This window comes from Heteronotia binoei, chromosome 5 (assembly GCF_032191835.1).
Source record: "Heteronotia binoei isolate CCM8104 ecotype False Entrance Well chromosome 5, APGP_CSIRO_Hbin_v1, whole genome shotgun sequence".
NCBI classification, from domain to species: domain Eukaryota; kingdom Metazoa; phylum Chordata; class Lepidosauria; order Squamata; family Gekkonidae; genus Heteronotia; species Heteronotia binoei.
The window spans coordinates 29425240-29450543 of record NC_083227.1 but is presented as its reverse complement, the minus strand read 5'-3'; the positions used below and the strand labels follow the sequence as shown (position 1 = coordinate 29450543).

The following is a 25304-nucleotide window of genomic DNA, read 5'->3' as shown; positions in this document are numbered from 1 at the left end:
AATGGAGGCGGCAGCAGAAAAAAAATACTACATTGTTGTGTAGCTCCCATTCAGTTCAGCTGTATTGTCAAAAAATGAGCAAACTGAAATACATTTTAAAAAACCAAACAAAACTGCAGGCCTGCTCACAATTTTAAAGCTGTCACCATTTTTGACTCACAAATTAGAATTTTTGCTGACACGGCTCCACATCTTAAAAGGAACCCTGGCTATAAGGTCTGTTGCGTCTTCATTCTCATTTCTGCCTGACCAAACGAGCTTTGACTTGTGAAAACTTTTGCCCTGGGAAATTCCCTTGGTCGTTCATGCGCTACCTCCCTATCTTTCTGTTTCCTTTGGAAAGTCCTGTTGCCTTGCTAGGGTGGCGAGAACCAAGCTGGATCTGTTTGCAAGCAAACAACAGGTACGTGGCCTTCTTCTACTCCGCTGACATCCAACACTGAGTATTCAAAAGGTTTCTTCCCTCTGCGGACTCTTTAATGCTTTTGAACACTGCCGCTATGCCTGAATCTCTTCCCACGCTCTGAGCATCCCCTACGTGGATTCTTCTATGCTCTCGAAGACTGCTGCTCTTACAGAATGTCCTTCCACACTCTGAGCATTCAAAAGGTTTCTCCCCTGTGTGGGTTCTTTGGTGGCGCTGAACACTGCTACTGTCACTAAATCTTTTTCCACACTCTGAGCATTCAAAAGGTTTCTCCCCTGTGTGTGTTCTTTGGTGGCTCTGAAGACTGCTCCTGAAACTAAATCTCCTCCCACACTCTGAGCATACAAAAGGTTTCTCCCCTGTGTGGGTTCTTTGGTGGCACTGAAGACTATTACTGAAACTAAATCTCCTTCCACACTCTGAGCACCCAAAAGGTTTCTCCCCTGTGTGGATTCGTCGATGCTCTTGAAGACTGCTGCTCCTACTGAACGTCCTTCCACATTCTAAGCACTCAAAAGGTTTTTCCCCTCTGTGGGTTCTTTGGTGCACTTGAAGGTCGAAATTCTGACTGAATCTCTTTCCACACTCTGAGCATTCGAAAGGTTTCTCCCCTGTGTGGGTTCTTTGGTGGCTCTGAAGTCTACTACTGTGACTGAATCTCTTTCCACACTGTGAGCATTCAAAAGGTTTCTCCCCTGTGTGGGTTCTTTGGTGGCTCTGAAGTGTACTACTATGACGGAATCTCTTTCCACATTCCAAGCATCCAAAAGGTTTCTCCCCTGTGTGGATTCTTTGATGGTCTTGAAGACTGCTGTTCCTATTGAATGTCCTTCCACACTCTGGGCACTCAAAAATTTTCTTCTGTCTGTGGGCTTTCTGATGCTGCTGAAGGTTCCAACTCCTACTGAATCTCTTTCCACACTCTGCGCATTCAAAAAGCCTCTGTGCTGTGTGTGTTTTTTGGTGTACAAGAAGCTGTGGTCTGTATCTGAAGTACTTTCTACAGTAAGACCATTTACCTGCCTTCATTATAACGTCGTTTGGAAAGAATACATTACCCTTCCTTCCAATGGACAAAATCATTCCACTCTTGGAGCAGAGAAGCGGCTTCACTCCTGAGTAAGTCCATTGGTGATTGCTGTGGACTGGGATTTCATGGAAGTCCCCTGTTTGGCAAAGAACGGGGTTACCCTCCCTCTTCACTGTACAGCTTCCTTCCAGGCTCTGTGGTCCATCTCTGTTCCCAAAGTCTCCTTCGGCCTGTTTATTTTGGACTTTTTCCAGGGAGAACCCCTTAATTTCCTCAACTGCCTCCTTGACGTCTCCTGCTGGAATAAAGAGGGAGCAATAAACTAACTGGGATCACGGTAAGCAACATACAAGAAAGGACAAAATACTGTCTATACATTAAGAATAACATTTAAGTAAATATTTTTCAAAAATGTGGGCGAATGTTTTACTGAATAAAGCATATACTAACTCTAAGAGTCTGTTTCTGCAATAACAATATTAACAAGCATAGATCTCACTGAAATTCATCATACATACAGTCCACCATAGAAATAAGTCCATCTCCAAAGACTTCAGAGTACTCTACAGGGTTTTTTGTTGAGCAGGACTGCACAGGAACGCAGTTTCATCTGGCTTGGTGTCAGGGGGTGTGGTCTAATATGCAAATGAGTTGGTGCTGGGCTTTTTCTACAAAAAGCCCTGTATGAAACAATGGTACCATCAGGGGGTTTGGCCTAATATGCAAATGAGTTCCTGCTGGGCTTTTCCTACAAAAAAATCCCTGGTACTCTATATTTCTGCTGCTACATAAGGGAAGTAACTATTGGGTAAGAAATACCTAAATGATAAGTTCATTTTAACTTTATGGAGGGTTGTGGATGTAATTATGCTTGTTTCTGAATTTTTAGTTCACTGATGAAGACAAAATATCAGAACAGGGTATATTTAGAATTCCTGTGTGAAGTTTAGATTTGTGAACTCTAAATTTGAACCACTGCGTTTAAAATTTATTTTCTGATTGAAACTTATGCTTTTGGAAGGAATTATTATTGGAATTGTGGAAACAAATATTGAATGCTGTTAGCTGTAAACATAGCTGATTATATTGTATTGTAAATGGAATTTCTTATTGTTTTTGTATTATGGTTTCACTCTGGTTATTGAAAAGAAATAAATAAGAATTAGAGAACAGGAAATAGAAACATACTAACTTGGTTTAAAATAGTGTATTACAGCCAAAAAGTCTTTTTCTATATTTGCTACATAAAGGAAGACATAATCTGTATAGACAGAGTCCAAATAGCTCAAATGTCAGATTTCTCCCCAGTTCTATTGCCTTTCCAAAACCCTGCAGTGTTTCCCCATTGGAGCAGGAGCTGCCCTTTCCCTCTTGTACCCTTTATTGAAGTCTCCAAGACTGAGAGAGCTCTCACACCAGCTGCCCTTTCAAGGACAGAGTGGCTTACAGTCTCCTTTATCTTCTTCCGCCACCATGGACACCCTGTGAGGTTGGTGGGCCTGAGAGGGCTCTCCCAGAAGCTGCCCTTTCAAGGACAGAGTCTCACAGTGGCTTACAGTCTCCTTTATCTTCTTCCCCCACCACAAACACCCTGTGAGGTGGGTGGGGCTGAAAGAGCTCTCACACCAGTTGCCCTTTCAAGGACAGCTCTGCGAGAGCCACGGCTGACCCAAGGCCATTCCAGCAGCTGCAAGTGGAGGAGTGGGGAATCAAATCCAGTTCTCCCAGATTAAAAGTCCGCACAATTAACCTTTATGCCAAACAAGAACCAGGAAAATCCCACCACCCCTCTGAGGGAGTCCCACGACTCCAAGGATCCCACACCTCAGTAGCTACCTGCTTCTGTCTTTATTTCCACAGAGCTCTGAGGAAACGTCTTTTTGTCCTCTTCTTCTTCTGGGCAGGAGCTGAGTTCAGGTCTGGGAGTCAGAAGCTCTCCTTTGGGAGAAACAAAAGCAGATGAGTTCTCCCTGGTACATTGAGGTGCATGAACATTCCAAAGCAGCCTGACCTGAGTCTCCCTGCCTTCTCTGCCGTATTGTCAGAACAGCGTATTGTTGGAACTCTCTGTCTACGGCAGTGATGCTCTGTATTCTTGGTGCTTGGGGGAGGGCTTCTAGTGTCCTGGCCCCACTGATGGACCTCCTGATGGCACTTGGGTTTTTTGGCCACTGTGTGACAAAGAGTGTTGGACTGGGTGAGCCATTGGCCTGATCCAACATGGCTTCTTTTATGTCAAGCACAGCAAGGAAAGAATCCAAGAACGCTGTTCTAGAAAATATTTTGCCCCTGCACGTGTATGTAGCAGGTGAAAGACCTGAATGTGAGCCTGGAAACATCCCCGACGCCTGCAGAGGCTCCACCAAACTTGGACTGAAGCGCCAGTCAGGAATGCAGCTTTGATCAAGAGTCAGCCCAGAGGGAAGCATGCGCTTCATCAAGCCCACCTCTTCCAAAGGTAGACAGGAGGCTTCCCCTCTAGCAAACCAATGTCCTTCAAAGGCAGGGCCAGATGAACAATTAGGCCAAGTAGGCACTGGCCTATGGGCCCCCACACCTTTAGGGACCCCGGGCCGGCTTTCCTCCCCAGTTCCCCCCCTGCTTGCAGCCCTCCCAGCCTGCACGCACATCCAGCAACTGAGTTGATCTTTGCCCAGCTTGCTTGGTGCAGCTGCTGTGGGCATCATCATCAAGTTTGCCTCTCTCTGCCTCTCCCCCGCAGCTTAGTAAAAGGGGCTTTTAAGAAGGTGCTTGCAGACTGCAGTGGGAGCTGTGGGTGGCAGGGGGCCGATCAGTCTCTGAGATAACTTGTGAGGGGGCCCCCCGAGATATCGGCTGCCTAGGGGCCTCTACAGGGTTTAATCCAGCACTGTTCAAAGGGCAGACAGGAAGCAACCACTGAAATCTCCTGCTCCAATCTGCACACCCCCCCCAAGCTCTATATCAGGAAGGTGTTCTGCTGCCTACAATAAAACTCTAAATCCCAAACAGGCCAGAAGAAATGGGCTCAGGAGGGCAGAGATCAGGTATCATGCCTGGGTACAGGCCAGAAAATTTTAGGTGGGGGAGTCCAGGGATTAAAATTTTAGGTGGAGGGGCCCTGGGGCCCAAAATGACATTACACACTTTTAAAATAAATGTAAAAGAAGAGTGGTGGCAGCAGCAAGGGTGGCGAGAGGAACGGGGAGAGCGGGGGGGGGGGGGGCGGCAAAAACGGGACAGCGAGAGCAGCGGGGAGAGCAGGGGCAGCAAAAACGGGTGACGGGGAGAGCAGGGGCAGCAAAAACAGGTGGCAGGGAGAGCAGGGGAGGCAAAAACAGGCAGTGGAGAAAGTGGGAGAGGCAAAAACGGGTAGAAGGGAGAGCAAGAGAGGCAAAAACGAGCGGCGGAGAGAGCGGGAGAGGCAAAAACGGGCAGCAGGGAGAGTGGGAAAGGCAAAAACAGGTGGCAGGGAGAGCGGGAGAGGCAAAAACAGGCATCAGGGAAAGCGGGAGAGGCAGAAACGGGTGGCAGGGAGAGCTGGAGAGGCAAAAACGAGGGAAGCAAGCGTGTGGGTAGAGCAGCAGCAGTGAGAGTGGCAGGAAAGGAGGGGTCATACAAGTAGGGGGGGGGGGTTGGGCCCCCCCTTCCCCTACTCCCCGTAGCTACGGTTCTGCCTGGGTACAAGGGCTGGCCACCTATTCCTGCTTCTCAAAATCCTCAGAGTGTACCGATTCGTAACAGCAGTCAGGGAAGTTTAATTCAGTCTAGCATCTGTCAACTGAAGTGAAAAGGATCCTTACCCACAGAGGCCACGTTCCCAAAATTCTCCAATGTGACTTCCATGGCCAGGACCCTCTGGCCCAGATCCAGCAGCTCCCACTCCTCCCTGGTGAAGTCCACGTCCACCTCCTCAAAGGACACAGGACCTTCTTCCTTGGCCTCTGCTGGCTGCATAATGGCTGCTCTCACGACAGGACAAAGAGCAGAGGACTCGGGAAGCGGTGTTCCAAAGCCTGGGAGGAAAAGAAGGTCAATCCAGTCTCTCAGAAACAGGCCAGAAGACTGGAAGGAGTGGTGATGGGCTTCAGGCACGCTGGAGAGAAAAACAGAAACACAACTTTTATCTTGTGGTTGTTACAGCTTTTCAGGCACAAGGAATCCTTACCTGGCGAGGTGTCCCCCGTTGGATCCTCCTGTTTGAAGGTACTGAACTGTGGATTCCGGAAGGTCTTGGATGGATTCTTTTCTGACTCAACAAACATCTCCACGGATGGTCCATGCACCTAATACACCACACAGGGGACAAAGTGATGAGTCAGAGGAATAAAGTGAAGGGTTCAGCCTCCTTTTGCCCTCTCTGCTGTCACTGGGGCGAATACCTGGCTTCAGCTTCCCCCACATCCTGAATCATGACCCGGAAGGGAAAGGGAAGCACTGAAATGCCCCATGCAGTGTTTGATCCCTGGAAGAGGCAGCCTAGAGAGGAAGGGGCATCTCAACTGCACAAGAAAAGGGAAATTTGGGAAAACGCTGAAGTTCTCCGATACTTTTGCCTTGTCATGCTGAACCTGACTCACCTGCTCTTTCTCCTTTTCTACCTGGCTGAGGAGGAAGCCTTCGGCCAGGGCCACCGCCTGGGAACTGGTCTCCGGCCCACAATCCCTCACCCAGCTCTCCATCTCTGGGGGCAGGACGGCCAGGAACTGTTCCAGGATCACCAGGTCCAACATCTCCTTCTTGCTGTGCCTTTCTGGCTTCAGCCACTGGAGGCAAAGTTTGTGGAGGCGGCTGCATGCGTCTCGGGGGCCCTCGGCCTCCTGGTAGCAGAACCGCCTGAACGGCTGGCGCTGCACATTCAAGCCAAGGGCATCCTCACCCAGGAGGCTCTTTGGCCATGTTTTCTCCCAGAGTTCCCCGGCATTCAACTCTTTCCCTACTCCCATTCCAGCTTCAAGGCCTTTCCTGCCCACTGTCTGTATGTGCCCAAGAGCCATCTGGCACAAACGAAACAGTTCTCCTCACTCTTCTGCTTCTTTTGCTCCTGGGGGTGGGACTTCTGCTGAGGAGAACCCCCAAGTTGAGGATGTCTTTCCTGGTCACAAGCTCTAATGCTGTCCACAGAAGCAGAGGCCCAACTGGGTGCCTCCCACTAGCATCTGGAGCTCCTCCCTGAAGAGGAAAAGGAAAGCCAAATGTAAGACTCAGAGAGAACCACAGACCTCTCTTGCTGGGGTTTTCCACTTGAGGTCAGGAAATCCCTGGAAATTTGCGAATGGCAGGTTAGAGAGAACAAGGTTTGGGAAAGGGAGAGATGTCAGCAGGGGTATAAAGCTATACAGCCCCCCCCCCTCCAAAGCAGTCATTTTTTCCAGAACTGATTTCCACAATCTGGAGATCAGCTGTAATCAGGGTGGATAAAAATCAATTATTTTTTTTTTAAAAAATCAAAAAAATCGGATTTTTTAAATACAATGCTTTTTGAGGAAAATATGTCACCATCAAAAGGTTGGTGATATAAGGATTAGTTTTTAATTCTGAAGTGTAGCAGCAGAATAACGAGGCCGCACACTTACTGATTGAAAACGAGGTATTTTACTATTTCGCACCAATAGCAAGGTTCATTTGAGCAGCAAAGCTCCCAAAAATAATGAACCCCCACTCACTTCTCAAACCATTCGTTTTAAGCAAAACAGGCCTGCAGGCTGGCCCTCATATGTATCAGATTCACTTCCCCCCTTCCCTTTCTCCCTGGTAGTTTTCCAGTGTGTCTGCGTATCTATTCAAAAAGGAGTTTCCTTATAGAAACGTGTCTGCCATCAATACACATCTGTGACAAACACCCATTTGGGCTGTCTGGTTTCTTATCACATTGCAACTTCAACATTACATCAGACGCCCTTTTTGCTTTTTAAACACAAGAGCATATTTTCATTTATTAATTTATAGAGTTATTCATTAATTATTCAGGGGTCTCCCCTTCACAAGCATGAGGCTTGTGAAGGGGAGACCCTTCACAAGCCTCATGCTGGGTGCCTCCCACTAGCATCTGGAGCTCCTCCCTGAAGAGGAAAAGGAAAGCCAAATGTAAGACTCAGAGAGAACCACAGACCTCTCTTGCTGGGGTTTTCCACTTGAGGTCAGGAAATCCCTGGAAATTTGCGAATGGCAGGTTAGAGAGAACAAGGTTAGAGAGAACAATGGCAGGTTAGAGAGAATATTCATGCAATGTTTAATTTTTTTGGTAATAAATTCTATTAATCCATTCACAATGTCATGCTCTTCCAGAGGTTTCTGTAAGATTACTGGGCAGTTTCTCTGTCTACAAGATATTATCACAGAACACAAATGCTTGGTTTTGCAGTTCTCAAAACTGTAATTTGTGTCTGCAGAGATCACATGCCTCTTCTACACAGCAAAAATGTTATAAAATGAACAGAGTTGAGAAAAAGACCTTAATCTCATTGTTCTGCAAACCTATGTACACAGAATCAACCCCTTAAGTGCTAAATTTCAAAAAGTTCAATGAACAGAAAAAGATTGCTTGGAGTGGAATAGATCTGCACAAGAAGAAACTTAAGTGTGAGGAGGGAGGGGCAAGCAGTAAAAATGAAAGTGAAACTTTCTGAGCAGAATACTCCACAAGACTTTGGATCTTTTGTGTATAACCCGAGGTTTATCACATTATTCTTTCCCTGGAGGAGAAAACCTATAATGGCAGCAGGCCATAAAGGAGACCCAGTTTGGGAATATTTTAATGAAGTTCCTCTACGTATAATTTCATAATTACGTATCTATAATGTGTTTCTAATAGTATTAAAAATCAATATTTTTATATAACTGTAAAACTAATATGAACAGTTGTTATTCTAAAAATGAAATCTTCATCTAATTGTGAATATTAAGGTTATACCAGCAAAACCGAGTCTTTATGTAGAACACTATGATTTAAATCAAATCCAACCTGGCTGTAATTTTGAGAGATCTGCAGACTCCACCTGGAGGTTGGCAACCACAACGATACTGAGGCAGAGTTCCCCTCAAATGCTATTTGGGCTTATTTTACTGGCTCCCTTCCCTTTTGCCTTATGTATGTAAACCTGAATGGAGAACCACAATACAACAGATGGTTACATTCAGTTCTGGTGAGTAAATGGCTGTTAATAATAGGATATTTTGGGGGACATTAATCCCTAGGGTCACAAGAAGTTGAAAGTGACTTGATGGCCCTCAAACACGCCCGTATTAGAGAATTACCTGCTTATTTGATTCCAAGCACCAAATGAGGGACCCTGACTCAGTAACAGAGCATCTGCTTCATATGCAGAAGATCCAGGTTCAGTCAGTCCCTGTTATCTCCAATTAAGAGGACCAGGCATCTTTATGCCCATATTGGTGTAGGTAGGTATGTATGGACCAGTCAGAAGGTGACATGAGAGATCTGGAGAGCTACCGACCTCGATGGACCAGTGTTCTGAATCAGTGCAAGGCAACTTTATGTGTGTTCAGATGGAAATGTTTGAGCAACATTATCGCATTCAAAGGAGGAGGCGAAAGGAACATAACATTTTAGTTAACTCATTATTTGGCAACATGGTAGATAGATCCAGGTGGGCAGCCATGTTGGTCTGAAGCAGTAGAACAAAGCAGGAGCTCATGCCATTTTCCCTGCTGATCAAGTGATTGGCCGGGGGAAAGGAAGGGGTGCCTTAACCAGCCTGAAACTGACCTGGGCTGAGGAAGGGAAGGGGGAAGGGGGTGGGGAACTAGGCCTGACTTCCCCCTGGCCAGCTGAGGTCAGGGGACCCAGTCCTGCTTGTGCTGCGAGAGTCAGCTGCGCAGCAAAAGTCAGAAGTTTAAAAGGTGAGTTGCTCCCATCCCGTTTGTTTTTCTTTTCTTTTCTTTTCTCTTTCTTTCTTCCTTTTGTCCTTCCTTTCTTTCACTGCTTCCCTCCCTATTTCCTTTCTCTTTTCTTTTTTCTCTACATGTTTCCAACTATCTCCTCCCTCCCTTTCATTCATTCTATTACTTTCTTTTTCCCTATTTGCTTTATTTCCCACTCTCCTTCCTCTCTCTCTTTCTCTCTGTCAGTCTTTTCCCTTCCTTCCTTCCTTCCTTGCCATTGCTAATCTGAGTAGAACGGGGTGGGGGGAGAAGCTTGAAATGCCCTGCTTTTTCATGTTTTCCTTTCTTTTTCTCTTTCTGTCAGTCAGTCTTTTCCCCTGTCTTCCTTCCACCTGGAGGTTGGCAACTCTATTGAATGGCAGCACCAAGCACATAAATGCTCTACTTAAGGGCAGTGTTCCCTCTAAGCTGAGTTAGCGTGAGCTAGCTCACAGATTTTTTTTAGCCTCCAGCTCACACATTTTTGTCTTAGCTCAGGGAAAATGGCCCCAGAGCACAATATATATATACAGCAGCTCACCACAACTTTAATGCCAGTAGCTCACAAACAGAATTTTTGCTCACAAAACTTTGCAGCTTAGAGGGAACATTGCTTAGGGCAGGGGTGTCAAACATGCAGTTCAGGGGCCAAATCAAGCTCCCAGAGGGCTCCTAACAGGCTCCCAAGCACTGGCTTTCATTTGCTTCCTTCTCCCTATATCTTGTTTCCTTCTGCATAACAGCTTGCTTTGCAAGGCTTGCTCAATCACACAGGAGCCACAGAGCCAAACCTTGGTTTCATCCATTGGCTGAGGCTCCTCCCTTGGGGAGGAAGGGGGGAGAAATAGCTTGCTTTGCCAGGCTCTCGCAATTGCACAGTGGAGCTACTGAGCCAAGCCTCTCTTCCTTCTATTGGCCGAGACTCCCCCTCCCCCCCTACAGTCACCTGGGGAAGGAAGGAAAGAGCCAGAGCTTCCTTTGCCCAGTGCCCTGGATCCCGTGGGAGAATACAAAGAAAGCATCTTTAAGACTAATGAATGCTAATGTTTTAAGCGCGTTTTAAGTTTATACACACACACATATATATTTGTGTTTCTCTGTGTTCTTTATAAAATCTGTATCTCTGCTACCTAATCTTAAATAGGTACACACATGGCCCGGCCCAACAAGGTCTCATTTATGTCAGATCCGGCCCTCATAACGAATGAGCTTAGGGGGTACCCAGGGGCCAGCTGTCTAGAGACAGGATTGCACGATTAGATCAACTCATGTCTGATCCAGCCGGGCTCTGCGATGCAGGGCACTTTTTCTACCGAAGCCGCCTCTTGGGACCTTTTCACACACACACACCCCTACACCCGGAATCAGCTCTCCCTGCAGGGAACTCTCCCCCCCCCCCGCACACCCCGGATCCCGCACCAGCATTGCCCAGATGTTGCTCCTGGGCGCTTCTGCATGCAGAGCTGGAGTCTCTGCCGGGGGGGGCGTCCTTCCTGCGCCCCCCCTTCTTTTGTCTCCTTCCTCCAAAAAACCCTCTTTGCAACTCACCAGCTGCTCCTTCCCGGTTCCCCCAGTTTAGGGGGCGGAGCAGGAAGTGGCTTTCCTTGCTTACCAGGGCTTGTCTTCCGGATGCCTCTCTAGGAGGCAGGTCCGTTCCAGATGTTTCCTTTAACCCTTGCAGAACCGCTCTTCTCTGAGTGCCCAGGGTAGACCGCTCTTTCTTGCCTGGCACTCCAGGAGGAGCCTCAGCAGGGGAGGGAGAGAGGATTTTTTCCCCCTTTCCAAGCCGCTGATTCTCTCTGCAGAAGGGCAGCAGCCCGAGGAGTCTCTTTGCAGGAGGAACTGACGGAGAATGCAGGTTGCCAGGTCCAATTCAAGAAATATCTGGGGACTTTGGGGTGGAGCCAGGAGACATCGGAGGTGGAGCCAGGAGCAAGGTTGTGACAAGCATACCTGCACTCCGAAAGGAGTTCTGGCCATCACATTGAAAGGGACTGCACATCTTTTAAATGCCTTCCCTCCCTTGGAAATAATGAAGGATAGGGGCACCTTCTTTTGGGGCTCATAGAATTGGACCCCCTGGTCCAATCCTTTTGAAACTTGGAAGATGTTTTGAGGAGAGACACCGTATGCTATGCTGAAAATGTGGTGCCTCTACCTCAAAAAACACTCCCCCCCCCAGAGCCCCATGAATCAATTCTCCATTATACCCTATGAGAATTGGTCTTGATAGAGAATAATGTGGCAGATATTTCCCTCCCCCCTCCCCCCACTTTCTGATGACTCTAAAGCGGGGGGGGGGGGGGAGAGCCTCCAAACCGGAGGTTCCCCTGCCTCCACCTTGGGATTTCGCAACCAAAAAGAATAACATGGTAACTGGAGCAGGTGAGAAGCCCTAAGGCGTCCACGTCAAACCAGCCTCAATTGTAGAAAATTCAAATATTTATATAACAAAATTCACTTATAAGATAATACAATGCTACTCAAAGTGCAAATATAAGCCACACCTGAACACAAAGTCCATCTACGTATAGTTGACTGTCTATCCTTTGAAACTGGAACTGCGGGTTGTGGTATGGTGAGTTGGTAGAAACCATTATCAAGGACAGAATGGGTAGGCACATTGATGAACACAAATTATTGAGGAACATATGAAGCTGCCTTATACTGAATCAGACCCTCGGTCCATCAAAGTCAGTATTGTCTTCTCAGACTGGCAGTGGCTCTCCAGGGTCTCCACACCTATTTGCCTGGACCCTTTTTTGGAGATGCCAGGGATTGAACCTGGGACCTTCTGCTTCCCAAGCAGATGCTCTACCACTGAGCCACCGTCCCTCCCCAAGACTCAGCATGGGTTCTGTAAGGGAAGATCTTGCCTTGCTAACTTATTACAGTTCTTTGAGGGGGTGAACAAACGTGTGGACAAAGAGGACCCAATAGATGTTGTTTAAATTGACTTCCAGAAAGCTTTTGATAAAGTTCCTCATCAAAGACTCCTTAGTAAGTTCGAGAGTCATGGAGTAAACGGACAGGTCCTCTTGTGGATCAAAAACTGGCTAATTAATAGGAAGAGAGTGAGTAAAAATGGAGGTTGGTAAGCAGTGGGGGGGGGTTGGTAAGCAGTGGGGTGTCGCAGGGCTGGGTCCCATGCTCTTTAACTTGTTCGTAAATGATTTGGAGTTGAGAGTAAGCAGTGAAGTGGCCAAGTTTGCGGATGACACTAAATTGTTCAGGGTGGTAAGAACCAGAGAGGATTGTGAGGAACTCCAAAGGGATCTGTTGAGGCTTGGTGAGTGGGTGTCAACATGGCAGATGAGGTTCAGTGTGGAGAAGTGCAAAGTAATGTACATTGGAGCCAAAAATCCCAGCTACAAATACAAGTTGATGGGGTGTGAACTGGCAGAGACTGACCAAGAGAGAGATCTTGGGGTCGTGGTAGATAACTCGCTGAAAATGTCAAGACAGTGTGCGATTGCAATAAAAAAGGCCAATGCCATGCTAGGAATTATTAGGAAGGGAATTTAAAACAAATCAGCCGGTATCATAATGCCCTTTTATAAAATGATGGTGCGGTCTCATTTGGAATACTGTGTAGAATTCTGGTCACCGCACCTCAGAAAGGATACAGCATTGGGAAAAGTGCAGAAAAGGGCAACTAGAATGATTAAAGGTTTGGAACACTTTCCCTATGAAGAAAAGTTAAAACACTTGGGGCTCTTTAGCTTGGAGAAACGTCGCCTGTGGGGTGACATGATAGAGGTTTACAAGATTATGCATGGGATGGAGAAAGTAGAGAAAGAAGTCCTTTTCTCCCTTTCTCACAATACAAGAACTCGTGGGCTTTCAATGAAATTGCTGAGCAGTCGGGTTAGAACGGATAACAGGAAGTACTTCTTTTCCCAAAGGATAATTAACCTGTGGTATTCACTGCCACAGGAGGTGGTGGCGGCTACAAGCATAGCCAGCTTCAAGAGGGGTTTGGATAAAAATATGGAGCAGAGGTCTATTAGTGGCTCTTAGCCACAGCATATTATTGGAACTGTCTGAGGAAGTGATGCTCTGTATTCTTGGTGCTTGGCGGGGTTGGGGCAAAGTGGAAGGGCTTCTAGCCCCACTTGTGAACCTCCTTTTTTTTTTTTTGGCCACTGTGTGACACAGTGTGTCAGACTGGATGGGCCATTGGCCCGATCCAACATGACTTCTCTTATGTTCTTATGAGCTGTGAAAATAGAGTCCAATGCTCCAAAACTTCTTTTAGCCAGTATAAAGATTGAAAGCAGCAAAGCACAAGATTGCAACAGGGATGAGCATAATGGGAGACCAACGCTCCAAACATTCTGCAGACAAACAACGGCTGTTGTTTGGAGCATTGGTCTCGCATATGAATCATTTAAATGTTTTTTTAAGCTTGTAGAAGCCTCGTGTGAAAAACGGCATTATGTGCGTCCCTGTTGCGATCTTGTGCCTTGCTGCTTTCAACCTTTACACTTGCTAAAAGAAGTTTACAACCTTTACACTGGCTAAAAGAAATAAATAAAAATAAATAAAAATAAAAAAGTTTTGGAGCACTGGACTCTATTTTCACGGCTCACCATACCACATCCTGGAGTTCCAGTTTCAAAGGATAGACTGTCAGCTATAAGTAGATGGACTCTGTGTTTGGGTGTGGTTATATTTGCACTTTGCGTAGCATTGCATTATCTTATATGTGAATTTTGTTATATAAATATTTGAATTTTCTACAATTGAGGCTGGTTTGATGTGGATGCCTTAGGGCTTCTCACGTACTCCACCTGGGGATTGGCAACCCTAATGCAGAAGATTGGAGAGATTCATGGAGGAGAAATCTATGAGTGGCTTTCCCTCTAAGCTGCAGAGTCTTGTGAGCAAAAATTCTACTTTGTCAGCCACAGCCAGCCTGCCTCGGATTCAGCAGGAGCTCACAGGAGCACAGCTCCTGAACCTTTCTGAGGGCTCCCCCTCTTCCTCCCCACTTACCTTGTCCATTGAATAGTAGGCACAGCTGCATTTGCAAAAGAGGCTGACAGCAGATTCCTCCTTTGACTGGAGGGAATCAGTCAAAGGACCCTGCAAGACACTTTGGGGGAGCTGTGTGTGAATAAGGGAATACCTCTCTCTAAAGCTACAAGAGCCCCATGACGCAAAGTGCTAAAGCTGCAGTACTGCAGTCCTAAGCTTTGCTCACGACCTGAGTTCGATCCCAGCAGAAGCTGGGTTTTCAGGTAGCCGGCTCTAGGTTGACTCAGCCTTCCATCCTTCCGAGGTCGGTAAAATGAGTACCCAGCTTGTGGGGGGGAAAGTGTAGATGACTGGGGAAGGCAATGGCAAACCACCCTGTCAAAGGTCTGCCGTGAAAACGTTGTGAAAGTAATGTCACCCCAAAGTCGAAAACTACTGGTGCTTGCACAGGGGACTTTTCCTTTCCTCTCTAAAGTTCCTCTTCGAAAAATTCTATTTTCTGATAGAGATAGGGTTGCCAAGTCCAATTCAAGAAATATCTGGGGACTTTGGGGGGTGGATCCAGGAGACATTGGGGATGGAGCCAGGAGCAAGGTTGTGACAAGCACAATTAAACTCCAAAGGGAGTCCTGGCCATCACATTTAAAGGGACTGCACACATTTGAAATGCCTTCCCTACATTAGAAATAATGAAGGATGGGGCACCTTCTTTTGGGACTCATAGAATTGGACCCCCTGGTCTCATTCTGCTGAAACCTGGAAGGTCTTTTGAGGAGAAGCATTGGATGCTATGCTGAAAATTTGGTGCCTCTACTTCAAAAAAACAGCCCCCCCCCTCGAGCCCCAGATACCCACAGTTCAATTCTCCATTTTACCCTATGGGAATCAGTCTCTATAGGGAATAATGGAGTGCCCAACAGACATTTCCTCCCCCCCCCCTGCTTTCTGATGACCCTGAAGTGGGGAGAGGGCCTCCAATCTGGGAGATCCCCTGCCCACACCTGGGGATTGGCAACCCCAGACAGTGACCATTTGGACAGGTTTGGACCAAGCTCAGATTGGGAATCCGATTCCAATCCACTTCTCAAATAGAAAGGGATCCTCTGAGGTGTTCCTTCATACCACAGACCTCCTCCCTTTATTTATAAATAATCCCTTTATTAAAAATGCTCCCATTAACATTTTATGTTCTACACATTTTGTGAAAGGTTGGAGGGTGGGGGAACTTCCTGACATCTTCCACAAGGTGTGAGCCGTGAGAGAGGATGGTGTGTATGGGCAGCTGTCCATTTTCCAATTTGTAGGATAACAAAGGTATCCTACAAAGGTAAAGGTAGTCCCCTGTGCAAGCACCAGTTTTTGACTCTGGGGTGACGTTGCTTTCACAACATTTTCACAGCAGACTTTTTACGGGGTGGGTTGCCATTGCCTTCCCCAGTCATCTACACTTCCCCCCCAGCAAGCTAGGTACTCATTTGACCGACCTCGGAAGGATGGAAGGCTGAGTCAACCTGGAACTGGCTACCTGAACCAGCTTCCGCTGGGATCGAACTCAGGTCGTGAGCAGAGGGCTCCGACTGCAGTACTGCAGCTTTACCACTCTGCGCCATGGGGCTCTTTCTGTTACAGTACAAAAGGGAAATTGTGTCTTTCATTGCTGGGAAACTCCCTGACCATGTTGTGGAATGCACTAGCCTAAATATATTATTGCAGCATTTAATGAATAGAGGTAGAAACATAATGGAACACATTTATTCTCCTTTTAATCCCACAGAATCAGCCTTGTCTCTAAGCTGGTTTGTCTGGCTGAGAAAGTGAAAGCAAATGCTTTTCATTTCTAGAAGAAAGCAGTAGACAAGTGCACCTTTAAGACCAAGTAAGTTTTATTCCGAATGTAAGCTTTCATATGCTCTTAAAGGTGCAACTTGTCTACTGCTTTGTTCTATTGCTTCAGACCAACATGGCTGCCTACTTGGATCCAGCTTTGCATTTCTATTTGACCAATGACTCTGAGATAGCTTTGCTAAAGTGCCATTAGGCCTCCAAGATCTGGAGGGCTGCATTATAATTTAATTTAGTGTTAGGAGGGTGGCGGAACACACAGGCCAGGAGAACACAGCACTTCTTTGAAAGACCCAATCTGGTACAATTCGAAGGACAGTTTTACAAGTGGGCCTGGCATTTTGGGATGTTTTGATAAGCATGTATAGAAGGTTAAGAGGCCTAGAGATGGGCACATCTTCAGTGAAGAGCTACTGTTGGCCACTCGTTCTATATATTCTCCCCCCACAACAGACACCCTGTGAGGTGGGTAGGGCTGAGAGTAGGCTTACCAATCCCCAGGTCCCAGTGCGGGCTCTCCCACTTTCCCAGGCTCCTTCCCACTCCCAGTCAGCTGCCCGGTGGGGGGAAGCCCCGCCCCCACAGCCTCCATGTGACTTTCCACCTCTGGAGGCTTCAGACTCCACTGGAAAGTGGAGTTGGGATGGTGCATCTGCATCTTTAAGGCTGAACGGAGGCGAGGAGCAGGCAGAATAACATAGAAGAAGATAGAAGAAGAAGAAGATATTGGATTTCTATCCCACCCTCCACTCCGAAGAGTATCAGAGCGGCTCACAATCTCCTTTACCTTCCTCCCCCACAACAGACACCCTGTGAGGTGGGTGGGGCTGGAGAGGGCTCTCACAACAGCTGCCCCTTCAAGGACAACCTCTGCCAGAGCTATGGCTGACCCAAGGCCATTCCAGCAGGTGCAAGTGGAGGAGTGGGGAATCAAACCCGGTTCTCCCAGATAAGAGTCCGCACACTTAACCACTACACCAAACTGGCTCTCCTAGCTGTGAAAGCAGCCCAGATCCTCCGTTGGTTGTGCAATCTTTGCAGAGGTCCTTTGCAGCCCAGACCCTTCGTTATCCGCATAATCTTTTCAGAGGTTGGTTGCTCTGTGTTACTTTGAAGAAGTTGGGAGTTCAGCAACTCATGAGTAGAGATGCCAATTCCCAGGTGGGAGCAGGCCCTCCCCCGCTTCAGCGTAATCAGAAACGGGGTTGGGGGGAGGGAAATGTCTGCTGGGCACTTCATTATTCCCTGTGGAGATTGATTCCCATAGGGAATAATGGAGAATTGATCTGGGGGTATCTGGGGCTCTGGAGGGGTTGTGTTTTGAAGTAGAGGCACCAAATTTTCAGCATAGCATCTAATGATTCTCCTCAAAATGCGCTCCAAGTTTCAAATAGATTGGACCAGGGGGTCCAATTCTATGAGCCCAAAAAGAAGGTGCCCCTATCCTTATTTCAAATGTAAGGAAGGCATTTAAAAGGTGTGTGGTTCCTTTAAATGTGATAGCCAGAACTCCCTTTGGAGTTCAGTTGTGCTTGCCACAACTTTGCTTATGGCTCCACCCCCAAAGTCTCCTGGCTCCACCCCTAAAGTCCCCAGATATTTCTTGAATTGGAGTTGGCAACCCTAGTTGAGAGGGCTCTCACAGCAGCTGCCCTTTCAAGGACAACTCCTGTGAGAGCTATGGCTGACCCAAAGCCATTCCAGCAACTGCAAGTTGAGGAGTGGGGAATCAAACCCCGTTCTCCCAGATAAGAGTCCGCACACTTAACCACTACACCAAATAGGCTCTGGACCTACCGAGAACATCTACCATGACCTGCTGAGAATGGATTCTTCAAGCACGGGAAAGAGTGGAAACTTTAGAAAATACCACAGAACCAACCCTGTAGCAACTGTGCAGTTTAGCACACGGGGAAGAGATTTGAGAGAGAGATTCCATGGGGAAAAACTGTTCAAATTTTAGCCCAAAATTGTGGGGGGTTTTTTATAAAGTTTATTATCAAAGGGAGAAAAAATAAGGGAAAATATGGTTGGATTCCAAAAGGGAGTGGAAAAAGACAAAAAACCCCATAGTAGATGGAAAGGCATACAGCGACAAATGCACAGAGAGGTTCAAATGATAAACAATACTGTTGAACTAGCTAAGCTAAACATACATTGCCTAAGCTATAGCAGGATCCGCAGAGCATGTGCAGAGTTCCTTCCAGTCAGAAAGGGTTTTAATTCCTACCCAGCCTGCTTTGAACCCAGTATACACTGATGAGCGGAAACTGAAAACAAGGGAACATCTCAATATACACACACACACACACACACACACATATATATATATATATATATATATATATATATATATATATATATATATATATATATATATATATATACACACACACTGTGGCTAATAGCCACTGATGGACCTCTGCTCCATATTTTTATCTAACCCCCTCTTGAAGCTGGCTATGCTTGTAGCTGCTACCACCTCCTGTGGCAGTGGATTCCACATATTAATCACCCTTTGGGTGAAGAAGTACCTCCTTTTATCCGTTCTAACCCAACTGCTCAGCAATTTCATTGAATGCCCATGAGTTCTTGTATTGTGAGAAGGGAGAAAAGTACTTCTTTCTCTACCTTCTCCATCCCATGCGTAATCTTGTAAACCTCTATCATATCACCCCACAGTCGACGTTTCTCCAAGCTAAAGAGCCCCAAGCGTTTTAACCTTTCTTCATAGGGAAAGTGTTCCAAACCTTTAATCATTCTAGTTGCCCTTTTCTGCACTTTTTCCAATGCTATAATATCCTTTCTGAGGTGCGGTAACCAGAATTGCACACAGTATTCCAAATAAGACCGCACCATCGATTTATACAGGGGCATTATGATACTGGCTGATTTGTTTTCAATTCCCTTCCTAATAATTCCCAGCATGGTGTTGGCCTTTTTTATTGCAATCGCACACTGTCTTGACATTTTCAGTGAGTTATCTACCATGAACCCAAGATCTCTCTCTTGGTCAGTCTCTGTCAGTTCACACCCCATCAACTTGTATTTGTAGCTGGGTTTCTTGGCCCTAATGTGCATTACTTTGCACTTGGCCACACTGAACCTCATCTGCCACGCTGACGCCCACTCACCAGCCTCAACAGATCGCTTTGGAGTTCCTCACAATCCTCTCTGGTTCTCACCACCCTGAACAATTTAGTGTCATCTGCAAACTTGGCCACTTCACTGCTTACTCTCAACTCCAAATCATTTACGAACAAGTTAAAGAGCATGGGACTCAGTACTGAGCCCTGCGGCACTCCACTGCTTACCGTCCTCCACTGTGAAGACTGCCCATTTATACTCACTCTCTGCTTCCTATTAATTAGCCAGTTTTTGATCCACAAGAGGACCTGTCCTTTTACTCCATGACTCTCGAGATTACTAAGGAGCCTTTGATGAGGAACTTTATCAAAAACTTTCTGGAAGTCAAGGTAAACAATATCTATCGGGTCTCCTTTGTCCACATGTTTGTTCACCCCCTCAAAGGAATGTAACAGGTTAGTGAGGCAAGATCTTCCCTTACAGAACCCATGCTGAGTCTTCCTCAATAAGTCGTGTTCATCAATGTGCCTACTCATTCTGTCCTTGATAATGGTTTCTACCAACTTTCCCGGTATTGAAGTCAGACTGACTGGCCTGTAATTTCCCGGATCTCCTCTGGAACCCTTTTTAAAGATGGGGGTGACATTTGCTACCTTCCAATCCTCAGGAACGAAGGCAGATTTCAATGAAAGATTACATATTTTTGTCAGAAGTCCCACAAGTTCAACTTTGAGTTCTTTCAAAACCTTTGGATGTATGCCATCCGGACCTGGTGACTTATTAGTTTTTAATTCGTCTATCAGTTGTAGGACCTCCTCTCTTGTCACCTCAATCTGACTCAGGTCAAGATTGGACCTTAGCCATCTTTTGTTCTAAGAATGAAAAGTGACTTTCTGCAATCCCACACAAATCACCACCTGAGGCTACTGTTGCCAGCCAGAGCGGTATAAAATACAGAATTTATCTTTTCTAACCCATCAAGCTCCTTGTAATGACTCTGAAATTCCATGACAAATAGGTGGCCTGGTTCAAACTGGATTGTCCTTTATCTGTAAGGGATTAAGTCTGCCAGGATGCTCCATTGTGAAATTCCAAAAGGGGATTGGATAAAGCTATGGAGCAGAGGTCCATCAGTGGCTATTAGCCACAGTGTATTGTTGGAACTCTCTGTCTGGGGCAAGTCATGCTCTGTATTCTTGGTGCTTGGGGGGGGGGGGGGCAACAGTAGGAGGGTTTCTAGCGTCCTGGCCCCACTGATGGCACCTGGGTTTTTTTTGGGCACTGTGTGACACAGAATGTTGGACTGGATGGGCCATTGGCCTGATCCAACATGGCTTCTCTTATGTTCTTATGGCTCCAGTTGGTGCAGAATGCAGCAGCCTGGCTGTTATTGGCATCTAGGAGCATTCATATTACTCCCATTCTGCAGTCACTCTTCTAGCTGCCCATCAAGTTACCAGGCTCAAGGACCATGCCCATTCTGATGATTGTATTGATTCATTCTATGTGATCTGAGACTCTATAAAAATGGTGGATGGCAAGTAATGTAGATAAATAATAAGAACACAAGAACATGTTGGATCAGGTCAGTGGACCATCCAGTCCAACATTCTGTCATGCCATCAGGAGGTCTACCAGTGGGGCCAGCAGCCCTCCCACTGTTGCCCCCCCTCAAGCACCAAGAATACAAAGCATCACTGCCCCAGCCAGAGAGTTCCATCAATACGCTGTGGCTAAGAGCCACTGATGGACCTCTGCTCCATGTTTATCCAATCCCCTCTTGAAGTCGTCTATGGGATTGTTAATTGTACGTTTCCCAAATGCTTATGTTATTTTATTAGGTGATTTTAACGCAAGTACAAGCTGGGTCACCTACAGGCGAGGGATGGTATAAACAAGCAGATAGCATCACAGGCTCACCTCCTGGATCATTCTTTGAAGGACCTAACTGTAAATAAGTTTGGTCTGATGGACCTCTGCTCCATGTTTATCCAATCCCCTCTTGAAGCTGTCTATGCTTGTAGCTGCCACCACCTCCTGTAGCAGTGAATTCCACGTGTTAATCACCCTCTGGGTAAAGATGATGATGATACTGGATTTATATCCCGCCTTCCACTCCAAATCTCAGAACGGTTCACAATCTCCTTTATCTTCCTCCCCAAACACTTCCTTTTATCCATTCTAACCCAACTGCTCAGCAATTTCATAGAGTGTCCAAATACATAATGCAATTTCCAGGGGTCCAAAATCCCAGATATCTAGGTGGCACTCCAGGGTACATTTTAGGGCTTCCATCACAGTGTCTTTAGAGGGTTTTGCTTGGATGAGTTCAGGCCCTGGTATCTCCAGTCAAAAAAACCTGACAGTAGGTGACGTACAAGACCTGAGACCATGAAAAGCGGCTGCCAGTCTGAGTAGTCAACAATGACTTTGATGGATCAAGGGTCTGATCTGATGGACCAAGGCAGTATCATGTGTTCAGCCTTAAACTGAACCTAGTAACTGACCTATGGAGTGGTTGCAGAAGGGGTGTGTGACATAGAAGTTTTCAGAAAATTAACCCTATGGGAGATGATTCATCTGGTATCAAGACATCAAAATTTTCAGAGATTCCCCCCAGATTAGTTGCTTCGCAAAGAAGAGAATTGCTACTCAAAACACTGTTGGTTATTGCACTGGCTGGAAACAGTTTTAACAAGTTAAAGGAGTCAAAACATCCAACTCTCACCTCCTTGGCAGTTTACCCTTTGCAAAATGACATGGTATGTCTACCTCAGATAACTCTGCCTGGTTATGCAGCCCTCCAAATCCCACACAAGTGCCTGGGGAGAAAGGGTAGCAATTACTCTCGGAGAGTCTTTCAGCATTCACAACATCTGGAACAAAATACAGCTGGAATTGACCAAACAGAGGAGGAAGAGGAGGAGGTGATTAGATTTATACCCCACCCTTCACTTAAGAGTCTCAAAGCAGCTCACAATCTCCTTTCCTTTCCCTTCCCCACAACAAAAAACCCTGTGAATTAGTTGTGGCTGAGAGAGCTCTTTCCAGAACTGTTCTTGAGAGAACAGCTCTGAGAGCTTGTAACTGACCCAAGGTCACACCAACAGCTTCATGTGGAAGAGTGGAGAATCAAACCCCAGTTCTCCCAGATAAGAGTCTGCACGTTTAACCACTACACCAAAGTGGCTCTGTGTAATGTAATGTATGTACTATACAGTTTTATTGCACTGCTTTCAGATTTCATATTCAAATTTGCTTTGATGTAATGCCTTTCCACATGCCAGGATTTTCTATAGCTTCTCCCCTGCTTGAATTCTTTGATGGGAAGTAAGATGTGTACTACTCTTGAATCTTTTAAAACACTCCAGGTATTTATATGGTTTCTCCCCTATGTGAGATCTTTAACTGGAAGATGTCTACTACTCATGAAGATTTTCCTACACTCCAGGAATTAATGAGGTTTCTCCCCTGTGTGAATGCTTTGATGGGAAGTAAGGCTGCGATTGCAACTGAAGCCTTTCCCACATTCCAGGCATTTATATGGTTTCTCCCCAGTGTGAATTCTTTGATGGGAAGTAAAATTGCTCCTCTGACTGAAGCTTTTCCCACATTCTAAGCATTTATATGGTTTCTCCCCTGTATGAATTCTTTGATGGGAAGTAAGATTGCTACTCTGACTGAAGCTTTTTCCACACTCCAGGCATTTATATGGTTTCTCTCCTGCATGAGTTCTTTGATGGAAAGCAAGGCTTATATTGTGACGGAAACTTTTCCCACACTCCAGACATTTGAATGGTTTCTCTTTTGTGTGAATTCTTTCATGTGAAGCAAGGCTGTAATTCCGACTGAAGCTTTTCCCACACTTCATGCATTTATATGGTTTCTCCCCTGTATGAATTCTTTGGTGGGAAGTAAGATGCGTACTACTCTTGAAGCTTTTCCCACACTCCAGGCATTTATATGGTTTCTCCCCTGTGTGGATTCTTCGGTGGTAAGCAAGGCTTGAACTGTTACTTAAGCTTTTCCCACACTCCAGACATTTATATGATTTCTCTTCTGCATGAATTCTTTGATGGGTAGTAAGATGTGTAAAACTCCAGAAGCTTTTCCCACACTCCTTGCATTTATATGATTTCTCCCCTGTGTGGATGCTTTGATGGGAAGTAAGCTGGTCACTGCGACTGAAGTTCTTTCCACACTCCAGGCATTTATATGGTTTCTCCCCTGTGTGAATCCTTTGATGGGTAATAAGGCAGTCACTGCGACTGAAGCTTTTCCCACACTCCAGGCATTTGTATGGTTTTTCCCCTGTGTGAATTCTTTGGTGGAAAGTAAGATATGTACGACTGTTAAAGTTTTTTCCACACTCCAGGCATTTATATGGTTTCTCCCCTGTGTGAATTCTTTGATGGGATGTAAGGTTGTCACTCCGACAGAAGCTTTTGCCACACTCTAGGCATTTATATGGTTTCTCCCCTGTGTGGGTCCTTCTGTGACAAGCAAGGCTTGAACTGTGACTGAAACTTTTCCCACACTCCAGGCATTTATATTTTTTCTCCCTGGTTTGCATTTGTTGTGCACCTCCTGCTGAAAGAAAGAGAAAGTGAGTGTGAACATTATGGGAGAAATGGAGCACAAACATTAGGTAATGAGATAGTTTGGGCAGAGATTGCATGAGTTTAATAGCTTGGCAGACTTTCAAGACTATCTTGGGAATGCGGTCCTGTGCCATCTCATACTGTATCAAGAGATCAATTGTTTGTGGCAAAAAGAAAGAAAAAGCATTTCTCTGGGAAAGTTACTCCTTTCCTGAAACAGCCTGCAAATGAAAAGTGACCAGCCAGTGAGGTGAATGATGCAGCTCACAGTTTACTTATTTGTTCCCCCCACTTCCACTACTTCTGAATGGCCCTTGGGGTAATAAATCTACTTCTGGACTGGCTGCTCTAGGCAATGTGAAGCTGACTGTCAGCAGGGGAAATGAATCCTCATTAGGCTTTAAAATACTCCAGGAAAGCAAGGCTGAATTTTACACTGGTATTGTGCATGGCTGGCAAATGTTTATAAGGCAGACCCTTCAGAATCACATATGACATTGCTCTGTAATGGGGCAGGGAGATAAATGTGTTCATTTCAGAGCTGTCTGCAATTGCTTTCTGTTATATTTCTGTGGCAAAGCATATTCTTTGCATGGACTAGGTTCCTGGTTCAGTACTAGCAGCTCCAGTTCAAGAAATCACAGAGCATACAGGGGTGGAAAACATCCCTTCCAGAGATGCCTGACACTTCAAGAGTTCTTACTCAACTAGACTTGGAAAATGCGATTGGACTTGGAAGAAGGAAGTTTCCCATTTACATATCTTCAAAACTGCAGAAATCCACCAGTCCTTGGAAGAAGCACAAGCAAAAGACATAAGAACATAAGAGAAGCCATGTTGGATCAGGCCAATGGCCCATCCAGTCCAACACTCTGTCACACAGTGGCAAAATTTTTTATATACACACACACACACTGTGGCTAATAGCCACTGATGGACCAGTGCTCCAAATTTTTATTTAAACCCCTCTTGAAGGTGGCTATACTTGTGGCCGCCACCACCTCCTGTGGCAGTGAATTCCACATGTTAATCACCCATTGGGTGAAGAAGTACTTCCTTTTATCCGTTTTAACCTGTCTGCTCAGCAATTTCATCAAATGCCCACGAGTTCTTGTATTGTGAGAAAGGGAGAAAAGTACTTCTTTCTCTACTTTCGCCATCCCATGCATTATCTTGTAAACCTCTATCATATCACCCCACAGTCGACGTTTCTCCAAGCTAAAGAGTCCCAAGCATTTCAACCTTTCTTCATAGGGAAAGTGTTCCAGCCCTTTAATCATTCTAGTTGCCCTTTTCTGGACTTTCTCCAATGCTATAATATCCTTTTTGAGGTGCGGCGACCAGAACTGCACACAGTACTCCAAATGGGACTGCACCATCGATTTATACAGGGGCATTATGATACTGGCTGATTTGTTTTCAATTCCCTTCCTAATAATTCCCAGCATGGCATTGGCCTTTTTTATTGCAAACG

General features: G+C 45.9%; 3 protein-coding genes across 7 annotated transcripts in view; 1 reads left to right on the top strand and 2 right to left on the bottom strand.

The window, feature by feature from the left end:
* Nucleotides 1-25304, top strand: part of LOC132571225 (zinc finger protein 709-like) — a 1224940-nt gene that overhangs the window by 702423 nt on the left and 497213 nt on the right. The window lies entirely within an intron of this gene.
* Nucleotides 36-10917, bottom strand: LOC132571250 (zinc finger protein 436-like). Its single transcript, XM_060237993.1, has 6 exons — nucleotides 10869-10917; nucleotides 6017-6608; nucleotides 5605-5722; nucleotides 5240-5452; nucleotides 3294-3395; nucleotides 36-1755 (listed from the first exon to the last, which is right to left on the bottom strand). Exons 2-6 carry the CDS (start codon nucleotides 6431-6433, stop codon nucleotides 419-421), a joined length of 2187 nt encoding a protein of 728 aa, XP_060093976.1. The 5' UTR covers nucleotides 6434-6608; nucleotides 10869-10917; the 3' UTR covers nucleotides 36-418.
* Nucleotides 22431-25304, bottom strand: part of LOC132571277 (zinc finger protein 420-like) — a 166472-nt gene continuing 163598 nt past the window's right edge. For 4 of the 5 annotated variants that reach the window (XM_060238037.1, XM_060238038.1, XM_060238035.1 and 1 more), the window contains exon 5: nucleotides 22431-23819. In XM_060238037.1, the coding sequence (XP_060094020.1) occupies nucleotides 22684-23819 (1136 nt within the window). In that variant the 3' untranslated portion in view covers nucleotides 22431-22683. The remainder of the gene's footprint in view (nucleotides 23820-25304) is intronic. The other variant, XM_060238036.1, reaches the window with a different exon arrangement.

Bases quoted from the DNA above. Each gene is read 5' to 3' on its own strand.
- LOC132571250 (XM_060237993.1), bottom strand. From the start codon at position 6,433: ATGGCTCTTGGGCACATACAGACAGTGGGCAGGAAAGGCCTTGAAGCT. The intron at 5,723-6,016 runs GTGAGTCAGGTT...GTGGTGTATTAG, and splicing joins TAGAAAAGGAGAAAGAGCAG to GTGCATGGACCATCCGTGGA. The intron at 1,756-3,293 runs GTAGCTACTGAG...TCTTTATTCCAG, and splicing joins GGAAATAAAGACAGAAGCAG to CAGGAGACGTCAAGGAGGCA.